The sequence below is a fragment of the Heptranchias perlo genome, chromosome 10, assembly GCF_035084215.1.
Source record: "Heptranchias perlo isolate sHepPer1 chromosome 10, sHepPer1.hap1, whole genome shotgun sequence".
Classification (NCBI taxonomy): Eukaryota; Metazoa; Chordata; class Chondrichthyes; order Hexanchiformes; family Hexanchidae; genus Heptranchias; species Heptranchias perlo.
Window position 1 is genome coordinate 5,463,110 of NC_090334.1, and position 24,245 is coordinate 5,487,354.

The 24,245-nt window shown below is 44.6% G+C and overlaps 2 protein-coding genes across 5 annotated transcripts in view; one reads left to right on the forward strand and one right to left on the reverse strand.

The window, feature by feature from the left end:
* Positions 1-9,477, reverse strand: part of ino80 (INO80 complex ATPase subunit) — a 216,394-nt gene extending 206,917 nt beyond the window's left edge. Inside the window, exon 1 of one of the 2 annotated variants that reach the window (XM_067991159.1) lies at positions 9,129-9,477. The gene's annotated coding sequence lies outside the window, so the exon portion shown is untranslated. The remainder of the gene's footprint in view (positions 1-9,128) is intronic. The other variant, XM_067991158.1, reaches the window with a different exon arrangement.
* Positions 9,478-9,902: 425 nt separating this feature from the next.
* Positions 9,903-24,245, forward strand: part of exd1 (exonuclease 3'-5' domain containing 1) — a 44,182-nt gene continuing 29,839 nt past the window's right edge. For 2 of the 3 annotated variants that reach the window (XM_067991160.1, XM_067991161.1), the window contains exons 1-5: positions 9,903-10,069; positions 12,822-12,890; positions 14,553-14,610; positions 19,770-19,843; positions 21,728-21,792. In XM_067991160.1, the coding sequence (XP_067847261.1) occupies positions 9,934-10,069; positions 12,822-12,890; positions 14,553-14,610; positions 19,770-19,843; positions 21,728-21,792 (402 nt within the window). In that variant the 5' untranslated portion in view covers positions 9,903-9,933. The remainder of the gene's footprint in view (positions 10,070-12,821; positions 12,891-14,552; positions 14,611-19,769; positions 19,844-21,727; positions 21,793-24,245) is intronic. The other variant, XM_067991162.1, reaches the window with a different exon arrangement.

Sequence of the window (24,245 nt, forward strand, 5' to 3'; positions counted from 1 at the left end):
AGGAGGTTACAGAGATAGAGAGGGGCGAGGCCATTTCAAATTTAACAAGGATTAAAATTTTAAAAATCGAGGCCCTCTATTATGTGGTACTTTATCAAATACCATTTGAAAGTCCATGTACACATCAACCGCACCACCCTCATCAACCCTCCAAGTTACTCCGTCAAAGAATTCAATCATAGTCAAACAAATCCGTGCTGGCTTTCATTTGTTAACCCATAGTTTTCCAAGCGACAATTAATTTTAATTTTGTCTCGGATTACTGTCTCCAAAAGCTTCCCCACCACCAACATTGGACTAACTGGCCTGTAGTTGCCGGGTTTATACCTCTCCCCTTTTTGGAATATGCAATCCTCCACTCCTCTGGCACCACTCCCATATTTAGTGAGGACTGGAAGATGGTGGCCAGAGCCTCCACAATTTCCACCCTACTTCCCTCAGCAACCTAGGATGCAACCCATTCAGAACAGGTGACTTTTCTACTTTGAGCACTACTAACCGTTTAAGTACCTCCTCTTTATCTATTTTTATCCTATCCAAGATCTTTACTACCTCCTCCTTTATGTGACATTGGCAGCATCCTTTGAAGTGAAGACAGATGCAACGTACTCATTTAGTATTTGAGCCGTTCCCTCTGCCTCCACATGATCTCCTTTTTGATCCCTAATGAGCCCCACCTTTCCTCTGACCTTGAACGTGTTGTCACCTCCCAAATCCGTGCCCATCTTTCCCACAGCTCCATGTTTGAATCCTGCCAATCAGGTTTTCGCCCCGCCACAGTACTGAAACAGCCCTTAAAGTCACAATTAACATCCTGTGGCTGTGACGATGGTAAAGTATCCCTCCTCATCCTTCTCCACCTGTCTGCAGCTTTTGACATTGGTTGACCACACCATCCTCCTCCAATGCCTCTCTTCCGTCGTCCAGCTAGGTGGGACTGCGCTCGCCAGGTTCCATTCTTATCTATCCAGCCGTAACCAGAGAATGTCCAGCAATGGTTTCTCTTCCTGCTCTGTTACCTCTGGAGACTCCCAAGGATCTATCCTTAGCCCCCTCCTATTTCTCAACTACATGCTGTCCCTCGGCGACATCATCCAAAATCACGTCAGATTCCACATGTACGCTGACGACACCCAGCTCTACCTCACAACCATCTCCCTTGACCCCTCCACTGTCTCTCATTCTGGCCTCTTGCGCATCCCCAATTTTTAATGCTCCACCAGTGACATCCGTGCCTTCAGCTACCTAGGCCCTAAGCTCTGCAATTCCTTTCCTAAACCTCTCCGCTCTATACCTCTCTCTCACCTTTTTTAAGGCACTCCTTAAAACATACCTCTTTGACCAAGCTTTTGGTCACCTGGCCTAATATCTTATGTGGCTCAGTAATACTCCTATGAAGCACCTTAGGACATTTTACTATGTTAAAGGTGCTATATAAAAGCAAGTTGTTGTATGTACTGGTTTATCCACACATTAGCCAAGTACAAAAAAAACAGGAACGCTCTAAGTTTGACACCTGATCTGCGCTGTTTTGCCGATTTGAACTAGACTGGCCTCAGCACCTCTGGAAGCAAACGTGCAGGTGCAGCAAGCAGTTGGAAGGCAAATAGTATGGTGGCCTTCATTGCAAGAGGATTTGAGTACAGGAGCAAGGATGTCTTACTGCAGTTATACAGGGCCTTTGTGAGACCACACCTGGAGTAGTGTGTTCAGTTTTGGTCTCTTTACCTAAGAAAGGATATACTTGCCATAGAGGAAGTGCAGCGAAGGTTCACCAGACTGATTCCTGGGATGGGAGGGTTGTCTAATGAGGAGAGATTGGGTCGACTCGGTCTGTATTCACTCGAGTTTAGAAGAATGAGAGGGGATCTCATTGAAACATATAAAATTCTGAGAGGGCTAGGTAGACTGGATGCAGGGAGGATGTTTCCCCTGGCTGGGGGAGGGTCCAAAACGAGAGGTCACAGTCTCAGGATACGGAGTAGGACATTTAGGGCTGAGATGGGGAGAAATTTCTTCACTCAGAGGGTGGTGAACCTATGGAATTCTCTACCACAGAAGGCTGTGGAGGCCAAGTCACTGAATATATTTAAGAAGGAGCTCGATAGATTTCTAGACACAAAAGGCATCAAGGGGTATGGGGAGAGAGCGGGAATATGGTATTGAGATAGAGGATCATATTGAATGGCAGAGCAGGCTCGAAGGCCGAATAGCCTATTCCTGCTCCTATTTTCTATGTTTCCATGATTATGGAAGAAAAAAAAGTGAGGAAGGGCTCCTGCTCCTAATTGCTATCTAGTGACACCTGCTGAAAACATGCAAGTGAAGGCATCAGGATGAAATACCCTGTCCCTCCTCCCTGCAGATCACAGCAAACACTCTGCATTTAGTTTAGTTACCTGGATAGACTGGAGAAGCTGGGGTTGTTCTCCTTGGAACAGAGACAGTTGCGAGGAGATTTGATAGAGGTATTCAAAATCATGAAGGGTCTAGACAGAGTAGATAGAAAGAAACTGTTCCCATTGGTGGAAGGGTCAAGGACCAGAGGAGATAGATTTAGGGTGATTGGCAAAAGAACCAAAGGTGACATGAGGAAAAACTTTTTTTTAATATACAGCGAGTGGTTAGGATCTGGAATGCACTGCCCGAGGGGGTGGTGGAGGCAGATTAAATCATGGCCTTCAAAGGGGAACTGGATAATTACTTGAAAGGAAAAAATTTGCAGGGCTATGGGGAAAGGGCGGGGGAGTGGGACTCGCTGGATTGCTCTTGCATAGAGCTGGCGGGAACTCGATGGGCCGAATGACCTCCTTTCGTGCTGTAACCTATGATTCTATTGCACTGACGCATCAGCCATGCGCTCAAATCCATAACAGGGCTGAACCCATAATCCTTCTGGCTCAGAGACTAGAGTGAACAGTGTAGATTCAGATGCGGTGAGCTTTCTCTTTCATTCTATATCCATAGTGCTATGATTGTAGGCCAAGATTTATTTGCGATTTGAACCCAGAACCACTTGCATATTATGCAAACTACTCTAGAATCACACCTCCAATCCAATGAGACAGTTACTTATGTTAGATCATAAGGAGCAGAGCACAAGATATTTACATCCTCTCCCACCAGAAACAGATAAAAGTTTGCGAACTGGGTGGGACAGTTGGTTGGACACTATTCTTTAAGTAGCATCCTTGCCCATGCACCAGTAGATTGTGGATTCAAGCCCCATTCCACATAAACTTCAAGTTCCACTTAAGCAGTGCAGAAGTGAACAGCTCTGGTCAAGACAAGTGAAACTCACCCATTACGGGGAAGCAATATCTGTTGAGACCACCTCCCCTTGACATTCAACAGCATTACCATCGCCGAACCCCCCACCATCAACATCCTGGGGGTCACCATTGACCAGAAACTTAACTGGACCAGCCATATAAATACAGTGGCTACAAGAGCAGGTCAGAGGCTGGGTATTCTGCGGTGAGTGACTCACCTCCTGACTCCCCAAAGCCTTTCCACCATCTACAAGGCACAAGTCAGGAGTGTGATGGAATACTCTCCACTTGCCTGGATGAGTGCAGCTCCAACAACACTCAAGAAGCTCGACACCATCCAGGACAAAGCAGCCCGCTTGATTGGCACCCCACCCACAACCCTAAACATTCACTCCCTTCACCACCGGTGCACTGTGGCTGCAGTGTGTACCATCCACAGGATGCACTGCAGCAACTCGCCAAGGCTTCTTCGACAGCACCTCCCAAACCTGCAAGCTCTACCACCTAGGACAAGGGCAGCAGGCACATAGGAACACCACCACCTGCACATTCCCCTGCAAGTTGCACACCATCCCGACTTGGAAATATATCGCCGTTCCTTCATCGTCACTGGGTCAAAATCCTGGAACTCCCTTCCTAACAGCACTGTGGGAGAACCTTCACCACACGGACTGCAGCGGTTCAAGGCGGCTCAACACCACCTTCTCAAGGGCAATTAGGGATGGGCAATAAATGCCGGCCTCGCCAGCGATGCCCACATCCCATGAATGAATGAAAAAAAATCAGTTTGATTTCCTGTAGTTAACGCAGCACTTGAATGACTGTGAAAGGCCAGTTGGACAGACAGTAAACACTGCCTCCCAGAGATTCAGATAAGGGGGCGTTTCTTAACGAATTGTTTCATAAACGAACTGATTTCGAGAAGCAAGGCACAGTGCACCCTGCTATGACTTTCCCTAGGGCAGCGTATCATTTGCTAGATCACAGGTGCAGTCAAAAACACTTTTCACATTAATGAGCTTATTAAAAATAAAGGAGGGACTAGCTTCACTGATGGCGCTCAGGATTTGAATGCTAGTCCATGCTGGTATCAGCCAGCAATTTCTTACCTAATCACTACACAGTGAACCCCTCTGATAATATTTGTGCCAGCGATGTCAACACTCACTATCTTGAGCTCACATAGAGCTCGGCCATTCAGGGGTGATGTTAAAAAGCACTTCTTCACATAACATGTAGTGGAAATCTGGAACTCTCTCCCCATAAAGCTGTTGAGGCTGGGGGTCAATTGAAAATTTCAAAACAGAGATTGATAGATTTTTGTTAGGCAAGGGTATTAACGGTTACGGAACCAAGGCGGGTAGATGGAGTTAAGATACAGATCAGCCATGATCTAACTGGATGGCAGAACAGGCTCAAGGGGCTGAATGGCCCACTTCTGTTCCTATGTTGCTATAAATTGGCTGCCACGTTTGCTTACATTTACACCAGTGACTGCACTTCAGAAGTATTTCATTGGCTGTTAAGCACTTGGGAATGTCCCGAGGACGTGAATGGGTTAGATGAAGTAGGATGGGAGGAGGCTCGTGTGGGGTATAAATACCAGTATAGACCAGTTGGGCTGAATGGCCTATTTCTGTGCTGTAAATTCTATAACGTAAATGCATGTCCTTTCTTTCGTATGTAAGCATTGTTGAATTAAATGATTAACTCCGATGCCAATCCATTGATATTTGTGGAAACAACATCCAGCCCCACTACCATCAAACGCTGGCTGCTCGTGTCCACAAAACCTTAACACGGCAGCAAGACAAGAAAGCAATGTCTAAAAAAAAGTCGGGAGCAATAGAAGACACAGCCCCAAGGAGGTGTTGACCACAGACTGAGAATGGCCTTGAAGCAAGTCTGGGAGCCACTCCCCTACTCACGCACTAGACGCACAGCCCAGAGACATAAAAGTAACACTGCAATATGAAAGTGCTTAAAACAACTACGTCAACCTTAGATTTGAGCCGAGGTGGGATGCAGGGTGATATTAAACTCTTTGAGATACGGTTATCTTTTCATGGCTAAACATATTTTCTAGCTGGTTGTAATATCCCCGGCATCTTTGTAATGACAATTCAGAAAACGATCCAGGATACTGTTGTTTTGACAATTGCTCAATGGGTATTTGAACCACATGGTGCACTACTGAACCAAACAGATCAGGATATGCTAGGTTTGATCCCTGACCTCTTATGAGTTAGCTGACATCAACCAAGGCAGATGTGGGGAGGTCATAAATGGGCCCTGTGCCCCTAGGCTTGGAGGGGCAACGAATCAAGGGTTTTGTTCCCAATTACCAGCTAGTGGCCCGTGCTGAAGTGTGCACACGTCTGGTGAGAACAGATCAGGCTTCAAAAGTGATGCCCTCCGCAGCTGAATGACCAGATGACACACACTGTCTAGGTTCAGACATGGAGTGGTCATTTTGGTGAGGTAGCCGGAGCTGTGGTCCCCTGTGAAACAAGTACCTAGGATCAGCCAGCACCTTCAAAAGGAAGAGGAGATGAGAGAAACTGAAAAATTGCAGATTTCTCTGCTGAACAACCTAATCCCAGCTCCGGCCTCAAACAGATACTGAATCAAGGTGGCTGACTATTACAGCTCCACAACCAGAATCGGGAGTAGTGTCTTTCAATCCGGCGACAAACAGGAAAAAAGACCAACTTCTGTGGCTTTTTATTAAGAATAAACTGGATATCACCAGTTATTTATACCTAGTTGCCTGGGGTGTAGGTTTTGAACTATTAGTCAGGTATCCAAAACATGCCACTTGTGCTGCAACCCGCTTACATTTCTATAGCACTCACTATATTCAGAAACAAGTCTCTGACCTTTTACAGGGCAGTGGATAGCAAAGTGGGGCATAGGAGCTGAAAGAGTGGCTAGGTGTGCTTAAGAGGGGAATAAGAAGTAGGTGCTCTTGAAGGCAAGTAAATGGGACTAGAGGCGGTCAATGAGTTAGAGAGAAGCAGGATTGTGGAGGGACTTGAAGTAGAGGGAACCATAGTTAGTCCTCTGGGTCACGGAAAGTCAGTGGAGCTTGGCCAAGGGGTACAAGCCTGAACACATAAGAACAAAGCCTGCGGCATTCTTGGTGACATGGATTATGGCGGATGAAAGTGGGGAGGCAGGTAAGAGCTTTGGAGAAGTCAAGTCAACGGGTGAGAAGCTTATGAATTAGAGGTGGAATTATGGCAGAGGCGACTGATGTTTCCAAGGTGAAAGAAAGGTCTTGGGACAGGCTGACATCAAATTCTAACATCTACACTTAGCCTGACAATACAGATCACACAATCTCCTACAAATATATAACACAAAATACTGATGGAATTATTAACGAGCCATCATTTCTGGCCATCAAAACTCCACTTCACTGTTCAAAATTGTACCAACACTAGGATTTCAGTCAAGTATAATAGGCAGCAAATCAAACAGCACCAGGTCCAAGTACTAATGGTCGTGGTGGGAGAAATCCAAGCTGGTGAATTAAGAGTTGCCCACTGCATTAAAGTGGAACTTTTCCTGTAGCATTTAGCACAGTAAATAAGACAAGTTAGAACAGTGAGATGGTGTGAAGACTATCTCACTGAGGTTACCTTCCATTACCTAATACTTGTATCTAACAACCATTTCTGTTTTACCTAACCCACACACCGTTCCCCAGCAAAGAGAGCGGGTCACTTGTTCTGAGGGCAGTTCTTCTCTGACCAGTTCACCATGCAGGAAATTAAGTGCAGAAAGCAGATTTGTACCACTCCACAACCACATTAGGAAATGGCAGGTTGAACAGTCTCTACTTCAAAAGCCCGTTAACAATTCACTTTTTTGGGTATATAGCCAATAAATTGCCAGGTTTTGATTTTCAATTAAACCAAACTGAAGTATGCCACAGCAATATTATCTTCTGATCAAAACAAAATCACCTTACACTCAATGCCTCAGCTCCTCATTGTAAACTTTGAAGCTTGCACTGGAACTTTTTGTCACAAGTTAATGCTTCACAATTGCACCGAACACCTGACTGCACAAAACATGCACTATGGAAATAATTCAGGGTAACGATTTTAAATGGCTTGAGAGCTCTGCTTGTAAAGCACTGCATTATAATATGTACAGGAGAGGTCATTAAGGAATATGGTTATAATCTAAACATACACCTCCACAGATACATTATGGGCAGGTTTCTGTCCCCTACAAACGCCAAGCATCACCACCCACAAGGGAACAATTTATAGCCTGTAGTATGGATGACTACATAAACCCTTTTCTCAGGGTTGTTGACTCCAGAACCCTTCAGTTGTTTGCTCTTAGCTGGCCCAGCCTTGGGGTTTCACTGTTTTTAGGCCGTAGCGCTCCTTACTGGATCCCCTGCTGCATAGCGTGTCGATGTTGGGTGAAAACAGGATCAGGCTCGACTGCCGACACTCACTAGCACCAATGGGCTACCAATCCAGGTGGAAGTACACCCTGGCATAAGTCAGTGTCTTCAGGAATGCAAAAACAATTGGCAGGGGAGTGGGGGGGGGGGGGGTGGTGGAAGAATAGACAAAGATAGGAAAATAACATTGGTTGTATTTGTAACCCGGAGGCCTGGCATATCCCGTATTCATTTCAATGGCAGGAGGGCAACTGTCCTGTACAGCATTTTGTTGACTGAACAGGTTGGCTGCACCAACACATCTTAAAACTGATCATCCTCTGACCCCATCCACCCCCTTTCCTCCAAGAAATTTTACATTTTATAAACCAATCCACTTTCTTGAAGAATTAAGCCCAGCATTTTCCTGTCTATTTCTGTTCAATAAAATATTAATTTAAATATAAAACAATTTAACATATCACCCAACTCTCAAGACAACTCCTCTGGACCATTAACTTCTATAACATGTCTAATTTGGCATTAGTTATTTTCAGGCGCTGTTGATCACCAAAAAATAAAATGTATTGCTCTGTTACTAATCAATAAACGTTAATAATTGGCTAAAGCTTAATTTTAAAAATAATTTTAATCCCAGTTTTAAGAGATTGAATTGGGGGAAAAAAAGCAACCTCAAGTGTCACATGTGAAAATTACTTTATTTTTTAAGTATCCAAAACTGTGGTGTCAGAGCCACCAGGAACAGGTCGCAATCTCAAATTAAACATCTTGCAAATTTATTATAACGTAATTTTTTTTTTAAAGTCTATTTGCTTAAAAACCCAGCCCACCCCGGACCAACCTCCCAACCCCCTTCGCAAAGTGAACAAGCCAAGAGAAGAGAGAGGAAAAAGTTGTTGTGAGCTGGCTGGTGCCCGGCAATCTGAAATTACACCGGGCAATCTGTTTGCACGGAGGAGGACGAAAGCAGCGGGGATTAAAGTTGGAGAGGCCGGCTAGGCCCGAGGAGGAAGAGGCAGGCGCTGCGTGTAGGGAGAGGGAGGGGGTGGGTGGGTGGGGGGGGGGGGGGAAGGGAGGGTGCCTGGCCCTTTAAGCGGCCCCGATCCACCCGCAGTGTGGAGCGCGGGGTCGGTGTGGGCAATGGATGAGCCCGGGTGCCGCTAGGTGTACGAAAGGAGAAGACTCGAAGGGAGGCCGGGCAGGCCCAGGCCTGGATTGCCCTTCCTCCTTCCCACCGCCCGATCGGCCACACGGGGGGAAAAAAAAAAAAAAAATTCCTCTCAAGACATCGGGCCATTTCCCATTAAAATAAGCGGCACAAACGGCCGCCCGCCCGACCGACCGACCCGCGCCCGCCCGCCCACCCGGCCGCCTGCCTCCTCCCCCCCCCCCCACCGCACAGACACACACACACACTCACTGCCGCTTACCTCGGCTCGCCCCAGCTTCTGCCTCGCCGCGCCGCTCCTCTCCCCAAGCCAAGATGGCGCTTGCTTTGGAGAGGCAGAGGTTGCGATGTCTGACAGAGGGAGCGGGGCGGCCAGTTTCGCAGCCGCTCTGCCTGAGTCCCTCCGAGCGCCGCCGCCGCCGACCGCCATTGCGGCTCTACCCCCGGCCCCCTCAGGCCGGAGCAGCCGAGCGCCTACGCGCTTCAACCTGGCCAGCTAGCCGGGAACAGAGGCCCCGCGCTGCCCGTGGGCCCACCTTGGCGTGCCGCTGTGAGGAATGTCGAGCCCCTCTTTCTCCGGGGTCGATCATTTCGAACGAATTCGACCGAGAAAGGGGTCAATTCGAAGGAAAGAAAAGGGGGCTCATCGATCGAGTCGATCATCGACTCTCACGCCTGGATCGACGGAAAATGCCGAAGTCTGTGTGACGTCGCGCGGCAGGCCCGAAGATCAGCCAATCAGGCGGCCGGTTTTTGTTCCTCGTGCGGCTCCGGGAAAGGAGGGGCGGGGTGCCAAGGATCGCAGGAAAGGGGGTGGGGGCGGTGTGATCTCGCGATATCTCCACAACACCACGCCCCGCCCCCCCCCCCCCCCCCGGCCCAACGGTCGGAGCATTTCGAAAAACAGCGCAGTGGGCGGCTGTCAATCACCGGGGAGAGGGGGGCGGTACCTCCCGCGCCGATAAGGCGCAGCGCAGGCGCGGTCAGCGGCGAGCGCGCGTGCTGTCGGTGGAGGTGGCGGGAAGGAGAAGGAGGAGGAGGAGGAGGCGGAGGCGGAGGCGGAGGCGATGGCGATGGCGATGGACTCGGCCTGGCTCCGGGCCCTCCTCACCAAGCGGGTCCGGATCACCCTAGTGTGCGGCACTTACTCGGGATGTCTCCGGCATGTGGATGCTGCCACCAAGGCCGTCGTCTTGGATCAAGGTGAGAAGTACATGAAGCTACCGTGCGAGGGACAGCTCCCTGAACCGGCCGGGGGGAAGGGGAGAATGAGGTGAGGAGGGGTGGAGAGAGGTTTAAGAGACGGGACGAGGTGAAGGGAAGGGAGACCGACATGGGCTGTATTGCCCACCAAGCCTGCATTGGTATTTGCCTCCACATAACCATCAAGTCTAATCTCACTCTTTTGCCCGCTCCCCCATTAATCCTGTTTTTCAAGAAACTATTTAATTCCTTTTTTTAAAACAATTTCTGAACTCTTAATTAGTGATAGAATTTTTTTTCTAATTGATAGGTTCTCCAGACTGGTCATTCGGGATTAGTTGTTTTAGAAATTGCTCTTGGACATTTTTCTAGCCGCTGACCTTGATTTTGATTTATACGTTTCCTACCTCTTCTTCAATTCTCATTTGTTGCTGTTTTAATTTGAGTCGGTCAACAAAGAGTATTATCAAAAATGGGAAATGAGTTCCAGACACTAGGCTTGCCATTGATCGATCCTTGCAAAGCATAAGATCACATATATATAACTTCAGGTACTATCTTAAATCATTATCATCAAAACCATTTTTGGCAACTCTACACAGAAATCACTTCAGCTGAAGAGGTCATACACCAGCAATCAAAATGTGGGGTATGGTTGGCAAGAATATATTTTGTAACTTCTGACACTTATCAGCTAGGAACTGTGGAACAGCAGAGAAATTTGGGGGTCCATGTATGGAAATCATTTAAAAACTAGTTAACAAGCACAAAAAATAATTTAAAAGGCTAATGGAATGTTTGCCCTTATCTCAAGGCGGCTGGAATACAATGGGGTGGAAGTTAGGATCATAGGTTGCGGCACGGAAGGAGACCATTTAGTCCATGCTGGCTCTGTGTAAGAGCAATCCAGCTAGTCCCATTTCCCCATCCCTGTAGCCCTGTAATTCTTTTCCTTTCAAGTACTTATCCAGTTCCCTTTTTGAAAGCCGTGATTAAATCTGCCACAAACACTCCCTCGGGCAGTGCATTCCAGATCATAGCCACTTGCTGTATAAAAGAAGTTTTTCCTCTTGTCACCTTTGGTTCTTTTGCCAGCCACCTTAAATCTGTGTCCTCTGGTTCTTGACCCTTCCGCCAATGGGAACGTTTCTGTATCTATTCTGTCTAGACCCTTCATTGTTTTGAATAGCTCTATCAAGTTTCCTCTCAATCTTCTGTGTTCCAAGGAGAACAGCCCCAGCTTCTCCAGTCTATCCACGTAACTAAAGTCCCTCATCCCTGGAATCATTCTAGTAAATCTCTTCTGCACCCTCTCTAAGGCCTTCACATCTTTCCTAAAATGCGGTGCCCAGAACTGGACACAATACTCCAGTTGTGGCCGAACCAGTGTTTTATAAAGGTTCATCATGACTTCCTTGCTTTTGTACTCTTTGCCTCTATTTATAAAGCCCAGGATCCCGTATGCTTTTTTAACTGCTTTCTCGAGCTGCCCTGCCACCTTCAACGATTTGTGCATATGTATCCCCAGATCTCTCTATTCCTGTATCCCTTTTAGAATTGTGTCCTCTAGTTTATTTTGCCTCTCCTCGTTCTTCGTATCAAAATGTATCTTTGCATTTTTCTGCATTAAGTTTCATCTGCCACATGTCTGCCCATTTCATCAGCCTGTTTATAGCCTCTTGAAGTCTATAATCATCTTTTAAGTTATGCTACAATTGTATAAAGCTCTGGTTAGTCTGCATCTGGAGTACTGTGTTCAGTCCTGGGCACCACACCTCAGGAAGGATATATTGGCCTTTGCGGGGCTGTGGAATATTGCGTACAGTTTTGGTCTCCTAACCTAAGGAAGGATATATTTGCCTTGGAGTGCGTGCAACGTAGGTTCACTAGATTGATTCCTGGGATGAGAGGTTTCCCCTGGCTGGAGAGTCTCTCGGGGTCATAGTCTCAAGATAAGAGGCTGGCCATTTAGGACCTAGATGAGGAAGAATTTCTTCACAGGGGTGTGAATCTTTGGAATTCTCTACCCTAGAGGGCTGTGGATGCTGAGTCATTGAATATATTCAAGACTGAGATCAATAGATTTTTGGACGCTGAGAGCATCAAGGGATAGGGCAGGAAAGTGGAGTTACAGTAGAAGATCGTTCACGATCTTATTGAATGGCGGAGCAGGCTCAAAGGGCCATGTGGCCTACTCCTGCTCTTATTTCTTACTCCTGTTCCTATTTATGTTCTTATTGCAGATTCACTAGAATGATACCGGGGCTAAAAGGATTAAATTATGAGGTCAGTTTGCATAGACTGGGCTTGTATTCCCTTGAGTATAGAAGATTAAGGGGTGCTGTAATTGAGGTGTTTAAGATGACTAATGGATCTGAAGGGGTAGATAGAGAGAAACTATTTCTTCTGGTGGGAGTTTGAAGAACAAGGGTGCATAACCTTGAAATTAGAGCAAGGCCGTTCAGGTGTGATGTCAGGAAGCCAAAGTGTATTGGAAATCTGGGAAACCCTCCCCAAAAAGCTGTTGAGGCTGGGGGTCAATTAAAAATGTCAAACTAAGATTGATAGAATTTTGTTAGGCATGGGTATTAAGGGATATGGAACCAAGGCAGGTAAATGGAGTTAAGATACAGATCAGCCACGATCTAATTGAATGGCAGAACTGGCTCGAGGGGCTAAATGGCCTTCCTATACTCCTTACTGATCAGTTCCTAACATAACTCTTTCTTTCTTTCTTTCTTTCTTTCTGCAGTTGAAGATTTGGAAAATAAACGAAAGCTGCCTGGTGTAAAAATGTTTTTTGGCTATGAGATCAAAAATTGTAAGCACTTTTACTGATTCCTCCCCTTTCTCAAGAACATTTTTGCTTTTATTGTTTTAGTGAGCAGTATTTAGGAAAATATTGTAGTAATGCAATTAGCTACCATCGCCAGAAGTCCTGACAATAGAAGTGAATTGTTTTCTGTGAAGAGTGCAGGCACAATTGAGACGGTAAGGACCCATTCTGCTCTTGGATCCTCCCAGCAACCAATTTGAGAGCAATCTAGCCAGGTTGTCTGTCTGCCCTTTTGGTTGTAGAATGATTAGAAGTAAAAACAGCTTGCAAATACAGAAGGCATAAATGCAATGAAACCTCAATAACTTGTCCTGATTTATTTCTAAACTCACTAGTTGCTAGAGGCTATGAAAGAATTACTAGTGAATGAAGTTATTAATTGAGAGCTAGAGTTTAGATTAACAGATAGTGTTGTGTTCAGTGCTGGTGTTGGAGTCAGAATTTGTACCATTCCTGGTCACGGGTCTGTAACAAGAATTTGAGAAACTGATTGGAAAATACGATAGTGAAGATTGTTGCAGTTGGTTCTCTGACTGTTTTCCTTTAACTCTTGCCCTTCCCACATCAAGGCTGCTGAGCTCGGTGTAGGATTCATTGTGCAGCAGTTGTGCGCAGAACCAAGGCCTCAGTGCTTACGCTGTTCTGCCTTCCCCATTTCTTGGCGATAAGAATTTTAAAGATGCACTTTCTGGGGTATCTTCTCTGAGTTTCTCCATACAGTGGTCTGCTTCTCACTAAGGTGGTGAGGTTGGGGCCAGTGCAGTACCACTGAAAAAAGCTAGTGTGACTCAGGGTGATCTAGCCTCCCATTTTGTTCCTCTTTTTCCCCGCCCGCTGACTAATGTACACCTGACAACACATCTAAGTCAGTAACCCAATGCGTGGAGGATCAATTGAATGATTAGTCGTCCAGTTGGGGCACTAGTGCAGTGCACAGTCTAGGGCAGTGCAAGTCCTGACTGCTTGAGAGCAGTAATATTGTGTGTGGCCCGGTGCCAATATTGGTGAAATCATGGCCCCCTTCTCCCCCTCCCAATTCAATACTGAACTAACAGCAAAAATTGTTCATCCATGTGCATGTGTTTCAGTTAAACAATTTTAAAACTAGGGAAGGAGTTTTAAACAACTTTAATTAAAATTAATGCAGGAGTAGAAATTTGACTTTTCTGCCCTCCTCTCCTGGAGGTATTGACTCCTTGATGTGGTTCCATTCCATGTATGTCAGACACCCACAGATATCAACAATGTGGCTGTTGTTCATGAGACCCTGGGCAGTATGTTTTGGCAGACAATTTGACTATGTGGGGTACCATAGCCAAGCTTGATCCTGCTTTCATCCAACATCTACACTTGGGTCTCTGATTGCTAACTGGATTAGACACCCTGACTAATGTTGTATGGCTCTGAGACGAGTTGCACCCTCCCCCCATGGTTGTGCTGGCTGATATCAGCTAACTCGATACAGGCCAAGGATGGAGCCTGGGATCTTCCTGGTTTGTATGGCTCAGCTACTCATTGGATAAAGCCACTGAACTATCAAGGAGCTAGAATCCTAACTTATTTTATTTGCAATGAAATGAATAATTGCTTGTATGTAATGTAAAGTAGATTCCACTTCTCACTCGTATATGTCTCTGCTTGTTTCAGTGGAGATCCTTGATGCCTTGCAAAGTGGATCTGCGAATAAGCCACCAAATGTTGACAAGTAGGTGACAGCTTGCCCACCAGTGCACAACTTTACGTTTCTCGTTCTAACTGCAGCTACCTGAGTACATTTGTTAAAGGCAAATCGTGTTTAACTAACCTGATAGTTTTTTGATGAGGTAACAGAGAGGGTAGATGAGGACCATGCGGTTGATGTGATGTATACGGACTTTCAAAAGGTGTTTGATAAAGTGCTGCATGGTGGGCTTATCAAGATTGCAGCCCATGGAATAAAGGGGGCCGTAGCAACATGGATACAGAATTGGCTAAGGGACAGGGAACAGAGAGTGGTGGTGACCAGTTATTCTATTCTGTGATTCTGCATACCATCTCTGTTATATCACTTTTTGTGACATTGTGTTGACTGGCCTGCACCTTAAAAGTTTACCAGTCCAATCCAGTCCAGTCCAACATAAGCTGCACAATGAAGCTCAGACTAGGTTCCTAATGCTATTTTGGGCACCCAGTGCCGGCAGAAAAATATACCCCAGGTCAGTTAGAATCATAGAAAGGTTACAGCACGGAAGGAGGCCATTCGGCCCATCGATTCTATGCAAGAACAATCCAGCTAGTCCCACTCGCCCACCCTATCCCTGTCGCCCTGCAAATTTTTTCCTTTCAAGTACTTAGTCAATTTCCATTTGAAGGCCATGATTGAATCTGACTCCACCACTCCCTCGAGCAGTGCATTCCAGATCCTAACCACTCGCTGTGTAAAGAAGGTTTTTCCTCACGTGACCTTTGGTTCTTTTGCCAATCACCTTAAATCTGTGCCCTCTGGCTCTTGACCCCTTATGATTTGAATGGGAACAGTTTCTCTCTACTCTGTCTAGACCAGTCATGATTTTGAATACCTCTATCAAATCTCCTCTCAATCTTCTCTGTTCCAAGGAGAACAACTCCAACTTCTCCAGTCTGTCCACATAACTGAAGTCCCTCATCCTTAGAATCATTTAGTAAATCTTTTCTGCGCCTTCACATCTTTCCTAAAGTGCGGTGCCCGGAACTGGACATAATAGTCCAGTTGTGGTCGAACCAGTGTTTTGTGAAGGTTCACCATGACTTCCTTGCTTTTGTACTCCATGCCTCTATTTATAAAGCCCATGATCCCGTATGCTTTTTTTAACTGCTTTCTCAACTTGCTCTGCCACCTTCAACGATTTGTGCGCATATACCCCCAGATCTGTTACTTTTCGCCTTTTAGAATTGTGCCGTCTAGTTTATATTGCCTCTTCTCATTCTTCCTACCAAAATGTATCACTTTGCATTTTTCTGTGTTAAATTTCATCTGCCACGTATCTGCCCATTCCACCAGCCTGTCCATATCGTCCTGAAGTCTATCACTATCCTCCTCACTGATCACTACACTTCCAAGTTTTGTGTCATCTGCAAATTTTGAAATTGTGCCCTGTACACCGAAGCCCAAGTAATTAATATGTATCAAGAAAAGCAGTGGTCCCAGCACCGACCCCTGGGGAACACCACTGTACACCTCCCTCCAGTCCGAAAAACAACCATTCACCACTACTCTCTGCTTCCTGTTATTTAGTCAATTTGTATCCGTGCTGCTACTGCCTCCTTTATTCCATGGGCTTGAATCTTGATGACAAGCCTAATAAAGCAGCACTTTATTAACACCTTTTTTGAAAGTCCATATGTACCACATTGCCCTCATCGAGTTATAGCACATTTTTGCAGAGATTAAAGTATCCTTCACTCTGTCCTAGAAATGTGCTTTAGCCATCCTCAGGTTTCATCAGGAGGAACAATTCTGAGAATTTTCTATTTGCCACAAGATCCACCATTTGGGATCTGAGTGCAATTCCTAATTTTAGTACTGAATTAGAGACATTTTTGTGCTGGTAGCTCTTGCTCACTACAAACTGGATTGAGACTGCTGCAACTCCTCTTGCATTGTCAGCAGGCAGAAGGTGCCCTCAGTATCAATAGGGTTTGAATTCCGGTCACAGATGTACAAGACTGGTGTAATTAACCACCTTATCCAGTCCCCAAGTTGTGACTTTGATACTTGTGACTTTGTATACCCATGAGTGGGGTATAAATATATAAATCCCACCCAAAGATGTTCAAAATCTTTCCCTTATTCTGTGTCCTTCTCCCCCCAGCTCCCTAAGTGAAGGCTAAGCGGTTATAATGGGAGATTTTAATTTTCACACAGACTGGGAGATGCAAAACAGCTCAAGTTATAAAGGCAATGAATTTCTAGAGTGTATCCAGGACAGTTTTCTGAAACATGTTTTAGAACTGACAAAGGAACAGATCACACTAGACTTAGGAATGAGCGATGAGCCAGAATTAATTAATTAATTTGACAGTAAGGGAGCATCTTGCAGATGGTGACTGTAACATGATAGAATTTGACATTAAGTTTGAGAAAGAGAAAGATCACACACAAACCCAAGGTTTCGACATAAGCTGAAAACATTAAACTGGGCTGAGGGGTTAACAGGTAAACCTACAGAAAAAACAGTAAGGAGGTATTCAAAGAAGTATTGAGTACAATACAAGACCAATACATAGCCCTAAAGAGCAAAAGTTGCACTTGTGCGGACAAGCAACCATGGTCAACCTGTGAGGTAAGACGGAGTATAATACTAAAGGAAATGGCTTAAACAAATGCCAAGGAAAGTGGTAATCCAGCAGACTGGAAGAAATATAGAAAGCAATGAAGGGACACAAAAAAAAATTACAAGCTGCAAAAAGGGAATACGAAGAAAAGCTTGCAAGTAATATAAAGGCTAATAGTAAACATTTGAATACATATATTAAGAGTAAGTGAGTGGTGAAGGGAGATGTGAGCCCATTAAAAACAGATGCAGGTGATTTATTAAACAAGTTGTTTGTATCCATTTTCACAGTAGAGGAAGAGGATACAGTACTGTCAAAGAAGGAAAACTAAAAATAAACTTATTGGATTCAACATAAGAAACAAAATGGTAATGAAGAAAATGATAGGACTTAGGAAAGATAAACCTGATGGTTTCCACCCCAGGGTATTAAAAGGTGAAGAACTTGCAGAAGCGTTAAATCATAATCTTCCAAAGCTCTCTTGATTCGGGAATTGTGCCGTTAGATGGGAAATTTCTTAATGTCACTCCATTATTTAAGAAGGGTGAGAGAAGGAGAGAGAAACCAGGTGGCCTGTCAGTTGGGGAGAAGCTACTAGAATCTGTCATTAGGGATAGTGACTTGAAACAAATTTGAGCTGTTCAGAGAGAGCCACATGGCTTTATGGGTAAGTCATGTCTGACTAATCTAGTTGAAATTTTTGAGACGGTCACCAATAAAGGAGTGTCTATGGATCTTCTCCATATGTTCTCAAAGGCATCCAATAAGGTTCCACATGAGTTTATTAGCAAAAATGAGAGCACATGGCATTGGAGGTAGCTTTTTGACTAGGGTTGGAAATTCGCTGGAAGATATGAGACACAGTGGGGATAAAGGGTAGATACTCTGATTAGATGGGATGTGACAAGTGGTATTCCCAGGGATCTGTTCATGGGCATCAACTTTTCACCATATTTATCAATGACTTAGATGAATGAAGAGAGAGTTGTATATCTAAGTTTGCAGATGACACTAAGTCAGGAGGGATAGTAAGCAGTGCAGATGGGAGCAGGAAGTGACACAGGAACATAGTGAGTAAGCAAAACTATGGAAAATGGAGTTTAGTGTGGCAAGTGTGAGATCATCCATTTTATGAACATGACGGACAGGAAAAGACCCACTGATCCATTTTGCCTGTTCCACACAACTTGTGGGACACAGTATATACACTCACCACCCCACCCGAAAGCCATGTAATCTCCTGGGAGAAGCGAGAAACCAAATTGCCTTTGGACCCAAGGAAGATAAATCAGAGTATTTTCTAAACGGTAAGAAACTTTAGTGACTGTAGAGCAGCAAAGAGATTTGAGTCCAAATACGCAAATCACTAAAAGCTAGTAGACAGGTACAGAAAGCAATCAAAAAGACTAATGGAATGTTGGCCTTTATCTCGAAGGGGTTGGAGTGCAATGGGGAGGATGCGATGCTTCTGTTGTACAGAGCCTTGGTCAGAACCCTCTAGAGTACTGTTCAGTTTTGGGCACTGAACCTCAGGAAGGATATAGTGGCCTTGGAGGGGGTGCAGTGCAGGTTCACCAGAATGATATCTGGCTTAGAGGGTTAAATTTATGAGGACTGGTTTCATAAACTTGGCTTGTATTCCCTTAAGTATAGGAGATTGAGGGGTGATCTGATCGAGGTGTTTAAAATGTTGAAAGAATTTGATACGATAGATATGGAGAAACTATTTCCTCCAGTGGGGTTATCAAGAACAAGAACACAATCTTAAAATTAGAGGTAGGCCATTCAGGACTGAAATCTGGAAGCACTTTTTCGCACAAAGGGTTGTGGAAATCTGGAACTCCCTACCCCAAAATGCTGCGGATGCTGGGACAATTGGAGCTTTTGAGACTGGGATGGATAGATTTTTGTTAAGTAAGGTTATGGAGCAAACGCAGGTAAATGGAGTTGAGGTTCAGATCAGCCATGATGAATTGAATGGCCTACTCCAGTTCCTTATGTTCTTAAACCAATTGGATTGTGCCTTAGCTAAAGATTGATGGCTGCATCTATCATTACAGTGTGAGGGGGTATGTGGATTCAAACCCGCACCAAAAATATGAAGAGGATTTATTAAATTTCCTTCGAAGATTTGTGCCATGCATCATTCCAGTCCAAATAGCTAGCAGCCTGTTCCTAGGCAACTGCCAGTGCAACTGTCAAGCCATCCATTCGGAGGTTCATGGCATCACCAACTCTTCTCTCTTCTCTGGAGTCAGTGGGTCACACAAGATCTACGCTGATTTAACGACACTTCCCAGTGGTACACATCAGTGAGCTTACCTTTTTCTGATATGTGCAGCATTCAGCTACATTTTAACCAGTTCAGTTATGATAAAGGATTTATTGAGGTTAGAAAGGCAGGTTGTACAACAGTCAAATCCCTGTTTCTCAAAGCTGTGGTTTTCTGTCTGACGAGAGAGAATTGAGGTGTAATTTCCTTTTTACATTGCTCACCCTTGAGTATTTGCACAGAACAAAATGGGAAGCATTTCTCAATCCAAACTGTATATTTCTGTGTTTCTATTGAAGTGACGAAAGGCGCAAACTGGAGGTCCCAACTGTGTCATCTCCAGAGAAGGCTTTCAGAGGGAAGTATTTCTCAGGTAACTGAGCTGGGTAGCTGAACAATTTCAAACTGATGTGGGGAAGCTCCCATTCAGTGAAACTAAGTGACTTACTATATATGTAAAACATCTGGATTTGGGAATTGAGGGAACAAAATGATATCCTGCTGAAGCCTTCAATGGGGGTATGGCAAAGATTGTGAAAGACTGTAGAAAGGCATTGGTAGGCTGGCAGGATGGGCAGATAAAGGTGTGCGTGCGTGCGGTGGGCGGTGCGCGGCGGGGGGGGGTTGTGGGGGTGATGTTTTTGAGCACCATCCTTCAACAATCTGTTACCTTCCAGCGAGCTGGTCTATTCTGTGGTGCCCAATTCTGCAACTCAGATTGGTTGCTGATGTGACTGTTTTCCTGATTCGGAGCGTGAAGCTTTGTCAATTTTGTCCATTCAGAGGCCGCAGCGAACAACTTGTTTGTGATGTTGAAAAACTCAATCGCTTGTCCTGACTCCACCCAATTTGTTCATGTTTTCAAGTAAATTCATTGTTGAATTTTGCACATTTTATTTAATTTTAATTATTTCTCAGTCTAAATTCATGTTCCCGAGGAGTTTCCCTCAGTGCAGGTTTGTGCATCTGACCTCAGAGAAATATTCAAGTTTCTGTTTAACTTAAGTTTATGTATGTAACTTTTTTTTCAGCCTAAGTTTGGCTTTACAAGCCCTTGCTGTGGTCCAAGGGATCATTGGCTTCGCAAATCAGCAGCTCTGACTGAATTGATTTTTTTTTTAAAAACAATTTCCCGGATCAGCTGCTCTGATCTCTTACAAGGGGATGAGCATTTCCAAACAGGGTGAACTTAAAAAAAAAAATAGCAGCAGCTGAACAGATACCAAACATCAGTCGTCAGCTTCCTGGCCCTGGGCCACACGTGAGCAATGCCATGGGAGATGTTTTAGAATTTCCCTCCTATCTACCAGCTTTCCTGCAATTTCCCCTCTCAGCCTGGTGGTACAAGATAGAGCTGACAAAGGCCATTCAGCCCATGTTTGCCCATCAATTTAAGGAAAACCCAATAGCTGCATCTCTGCCCGTGCCTCCCTCCCTCCCTCCCTCCCTCCAGTAATAGCATCCAATGTTTCTTTGAATGATTCCAGGGTTTCTGATTCCACTACCTTAGCCAGCAGTCCACTCCATGCGATTATCACTCCTTATGCGAGGAAGATCTTCCTGAAATGAGGCCTAAATTTGTCATCTTTAGTTTGCACCCATACCTGCTGTCCTTCTGTTGCAGTTTAGTTTGAAGTAGTATTACAATTTCTCTTCTGCTAACTCTCTCTCTCAAGTTTGAGGTCAGCCCTCAGTCATCTGAAAAGCCTCTCTAGTCTTTCATCATAATTTAGCCCTCTGATGCTGGGGAGCAATCTGTGGCTCTTGACTGTCTCCCTTGTGGCTAGAACTGAACAGGCACTCAAGGTATGGTATGAGCAGAGCACTGTACAGCTTGATGTACTCTGCTGTTTTGGCTATATCGCTCAGCATTCTGTTTGCTTTGTGCATCCTTCACAGTCAGGTTCCCCTCCTGATATGGGAGTAAGTAACCTGCCGCCCACTTGGATAGTCGATGGTTCATGGAGCGTGGGCCTTCGAAGAGGCCGATAATTGAATAGGATAAATTCAGCCAATGCCTAAAGGGACAGTTGGATGAATTAAGATTCAGTACAGCAGAAGTTTTGAAGCAAGTGTTTCCACAACAATTGCCCTTCAGCTGGAAAACAGATTGATCTGAAAGATGAATGGCAATGCAGATGACACACTTTTCTCCCTTCCCCCAAATTGATGCTGGTGCAGTTCAGGGTACTCCTTTTATCGATGTAAGTTTAGCTTTTGTATTTGCAGTTTTGTAACTGGTGTTGATTTCTTTCAGAGTTGGAGGATGAAGATTTGGACTACGTAGTCATCGACCAATTTCATCAAAAGTTTAGTCCTGCTGTAAGTTTAGTCGTACAGTACTGTTGTCTTATCTCTCTCAAACACTGAGTGCCACAGTTCAATAGGATGTTGTCTGTTCAGCTAAGGTGGCCAGATGTTCCCATCCAGCTCTGGGTAAATTGATGATGGTCTGTCGTTTGATAATAATGAGAAGGATTTAAAACTAGTCTTTACCTCTGTCCCAGAGCGCACACTTATCTTGGTGTACAGTCCCACTGAAGAACAATCAGCCTTCCGCATCTTGGCCAGATAGTTTTGTTTTGAACCTTGATAAGAATTGGGAGGCTGTCTGACTGTAGAGGACATCACAGCTAAACATGATCCTGTCGCTTACCTCATGCTACCTGTACACTTTCTAGCAGAAGCCACAAGATACTGATCATGAGTAACAATCCTGGCTGCTTTTTTCCCCTCCTCTCCTTAGCCGCAACCAATTCCACCTTTGCTCTGGCTGAGATCAGCTGACTCAGCATAGATCAGGGATCAACTCTTTCTGTTCAGCATTTGACTTAATGCCACACCAGGTAATACATTTCTCCACTGAGCCGAGAGCTCAGCTGTTATTTTGAAGTTCGAGAGTTTTCAGGCAAGGCCTATCAGGACCTAATGAGTCAATTCTGTTTCACTCCCCTCAAAACACAAATTTGTTACAGTACCAGTTTCAGGTTTAGGTCCATCTCTCCCAACTATCCACAGTAGTCCCTTGGAGCATTTCTAATAAACCTGAAACCCATTCATTGACAAGAGCCTGTCTGGTTCCTTCTTGAAACCCATTAAGGTTTCTTGTTCCACCACCCGTGCTGGATCTGTTCGACATACTTATTTAGATTTTTTTTTTAAAAAGTTCCTCTTGCGTTTCCTATTTTGTTTTGTTGTCCTTAATTTGTAAATATAACCCCTTGTGCTTAAATTCTGTACATGGCAGGAACAGCTTACTTGGATCCAATTTGTTCAAACCTCTCATAATTTTACACACTCCTGTCATCTCCTCTCAACCTCCTTGTTTCAAGAGAGTAAAGACAGAGTCGTCAATCTTTCCTCGTGTCATCCCATTCGTTCTGGGATCAACTGTGTAGGCCTTTTTGTATTCATGACTATGGCTATTGGAAAATATACAGTACTATAAACTTAATGCTGTTGGCAATAGAATGCTTATTGGGAGGCTGTTGAACATATCCTGCTGTTCTACCACCATTTAGAATGCAAATACCACTTCTCATGGGCAGAGTTGAGCAGACTCATTCTGTGTTTTGCTTGCCTACAGCTGACCATTTCCCTGACTAAATGTGACACTGAGACATATGCCAAAAGCTCACTTGGAGGAGACGACTCATAGTAAAGGATCCTCTGGGGAAGAGTGATCATAATATGATAGAATTTCACATCGAGTTTGAAAGTGACATACTTAAGTCCGAAACTGGAGTCTTAAACTTAAATAAAGCCAATTACTTAGGTATGAGGGGCGAGTTGGCTACAGTAGATTGGGAAATTAGATTAAAAGATATGACTGTAGATAAGCAGTGGTGGACATTTAAAGAAATATTTCAGACTTCTCGACAAATATACATTCCATTGAGAAATTTTAAAACTTCATGGGAAAAGTGATCCATCCGTGGCTAACTAAAGAAGTTAAGGATAGCATTAGATTAAAAGAAGAGGCTTATAATGTTGCGAAGAATAGTAGTAAGCCTGAGGATTGGGAGAGTTTTAGAAACCAGCAAAGGATGACCAAAAAATTGATGATAAGGGTTGTGAATCTTTGGAATTCTCTACCCCAGTGGGTGGTGGATGCTGAGTTGTTCAGTATATTCAAGGCTGCGATAGATAGATTTTTTTGGACCCTAGGGGAATCAAGGGATATGGGGATCGGGCAGGAAAGTGGAGTCGAGGTCAAAGATCAGCCACAATCTGATTGAATGGTGGAGTAGGCTCGAGGGGCCATATGGCCTACTCCTGCTGCTATTTCTTATGTTCTAAAATAGAATGAGAGTAAACTAGCAAGAAATATAAGAACAGATTGCAAGAGCTTCTACATGAATGTAAAAAGGAAGAGATTAGCAAAAGTAACCATTGGTCCCTTAGAGGCTGAGACAGGAGAGATTATAATAGGAAATAAGGAAATGGCAGTGATGGTAAACAAATATTTTGTATCTGTCTTCACAGTAGAAGATACAAAAAGCATACCAGAAGTAGTGTGGAACCAGGGGGTGAATGAGAGTGAGGAACTTAAAGTAATTCATATCAGAAGAGGAAAAAGTACTAGAGAAACTAATGAGACTAAAAGCCGACAAATCCCCTGATGGCCTACGTCCTAGGGTTCTAAAAGATTTGGCTGTGGAGGTAGTGGATGCATTGGTTGTGATCTTCCAAAATTCCCTAGATTCTAGAATGGTCTCAGCGGATTGGAAGTTGGCAAATGTGACCCCGCTATTCAAGAAAAGAGGGAGAGGGGA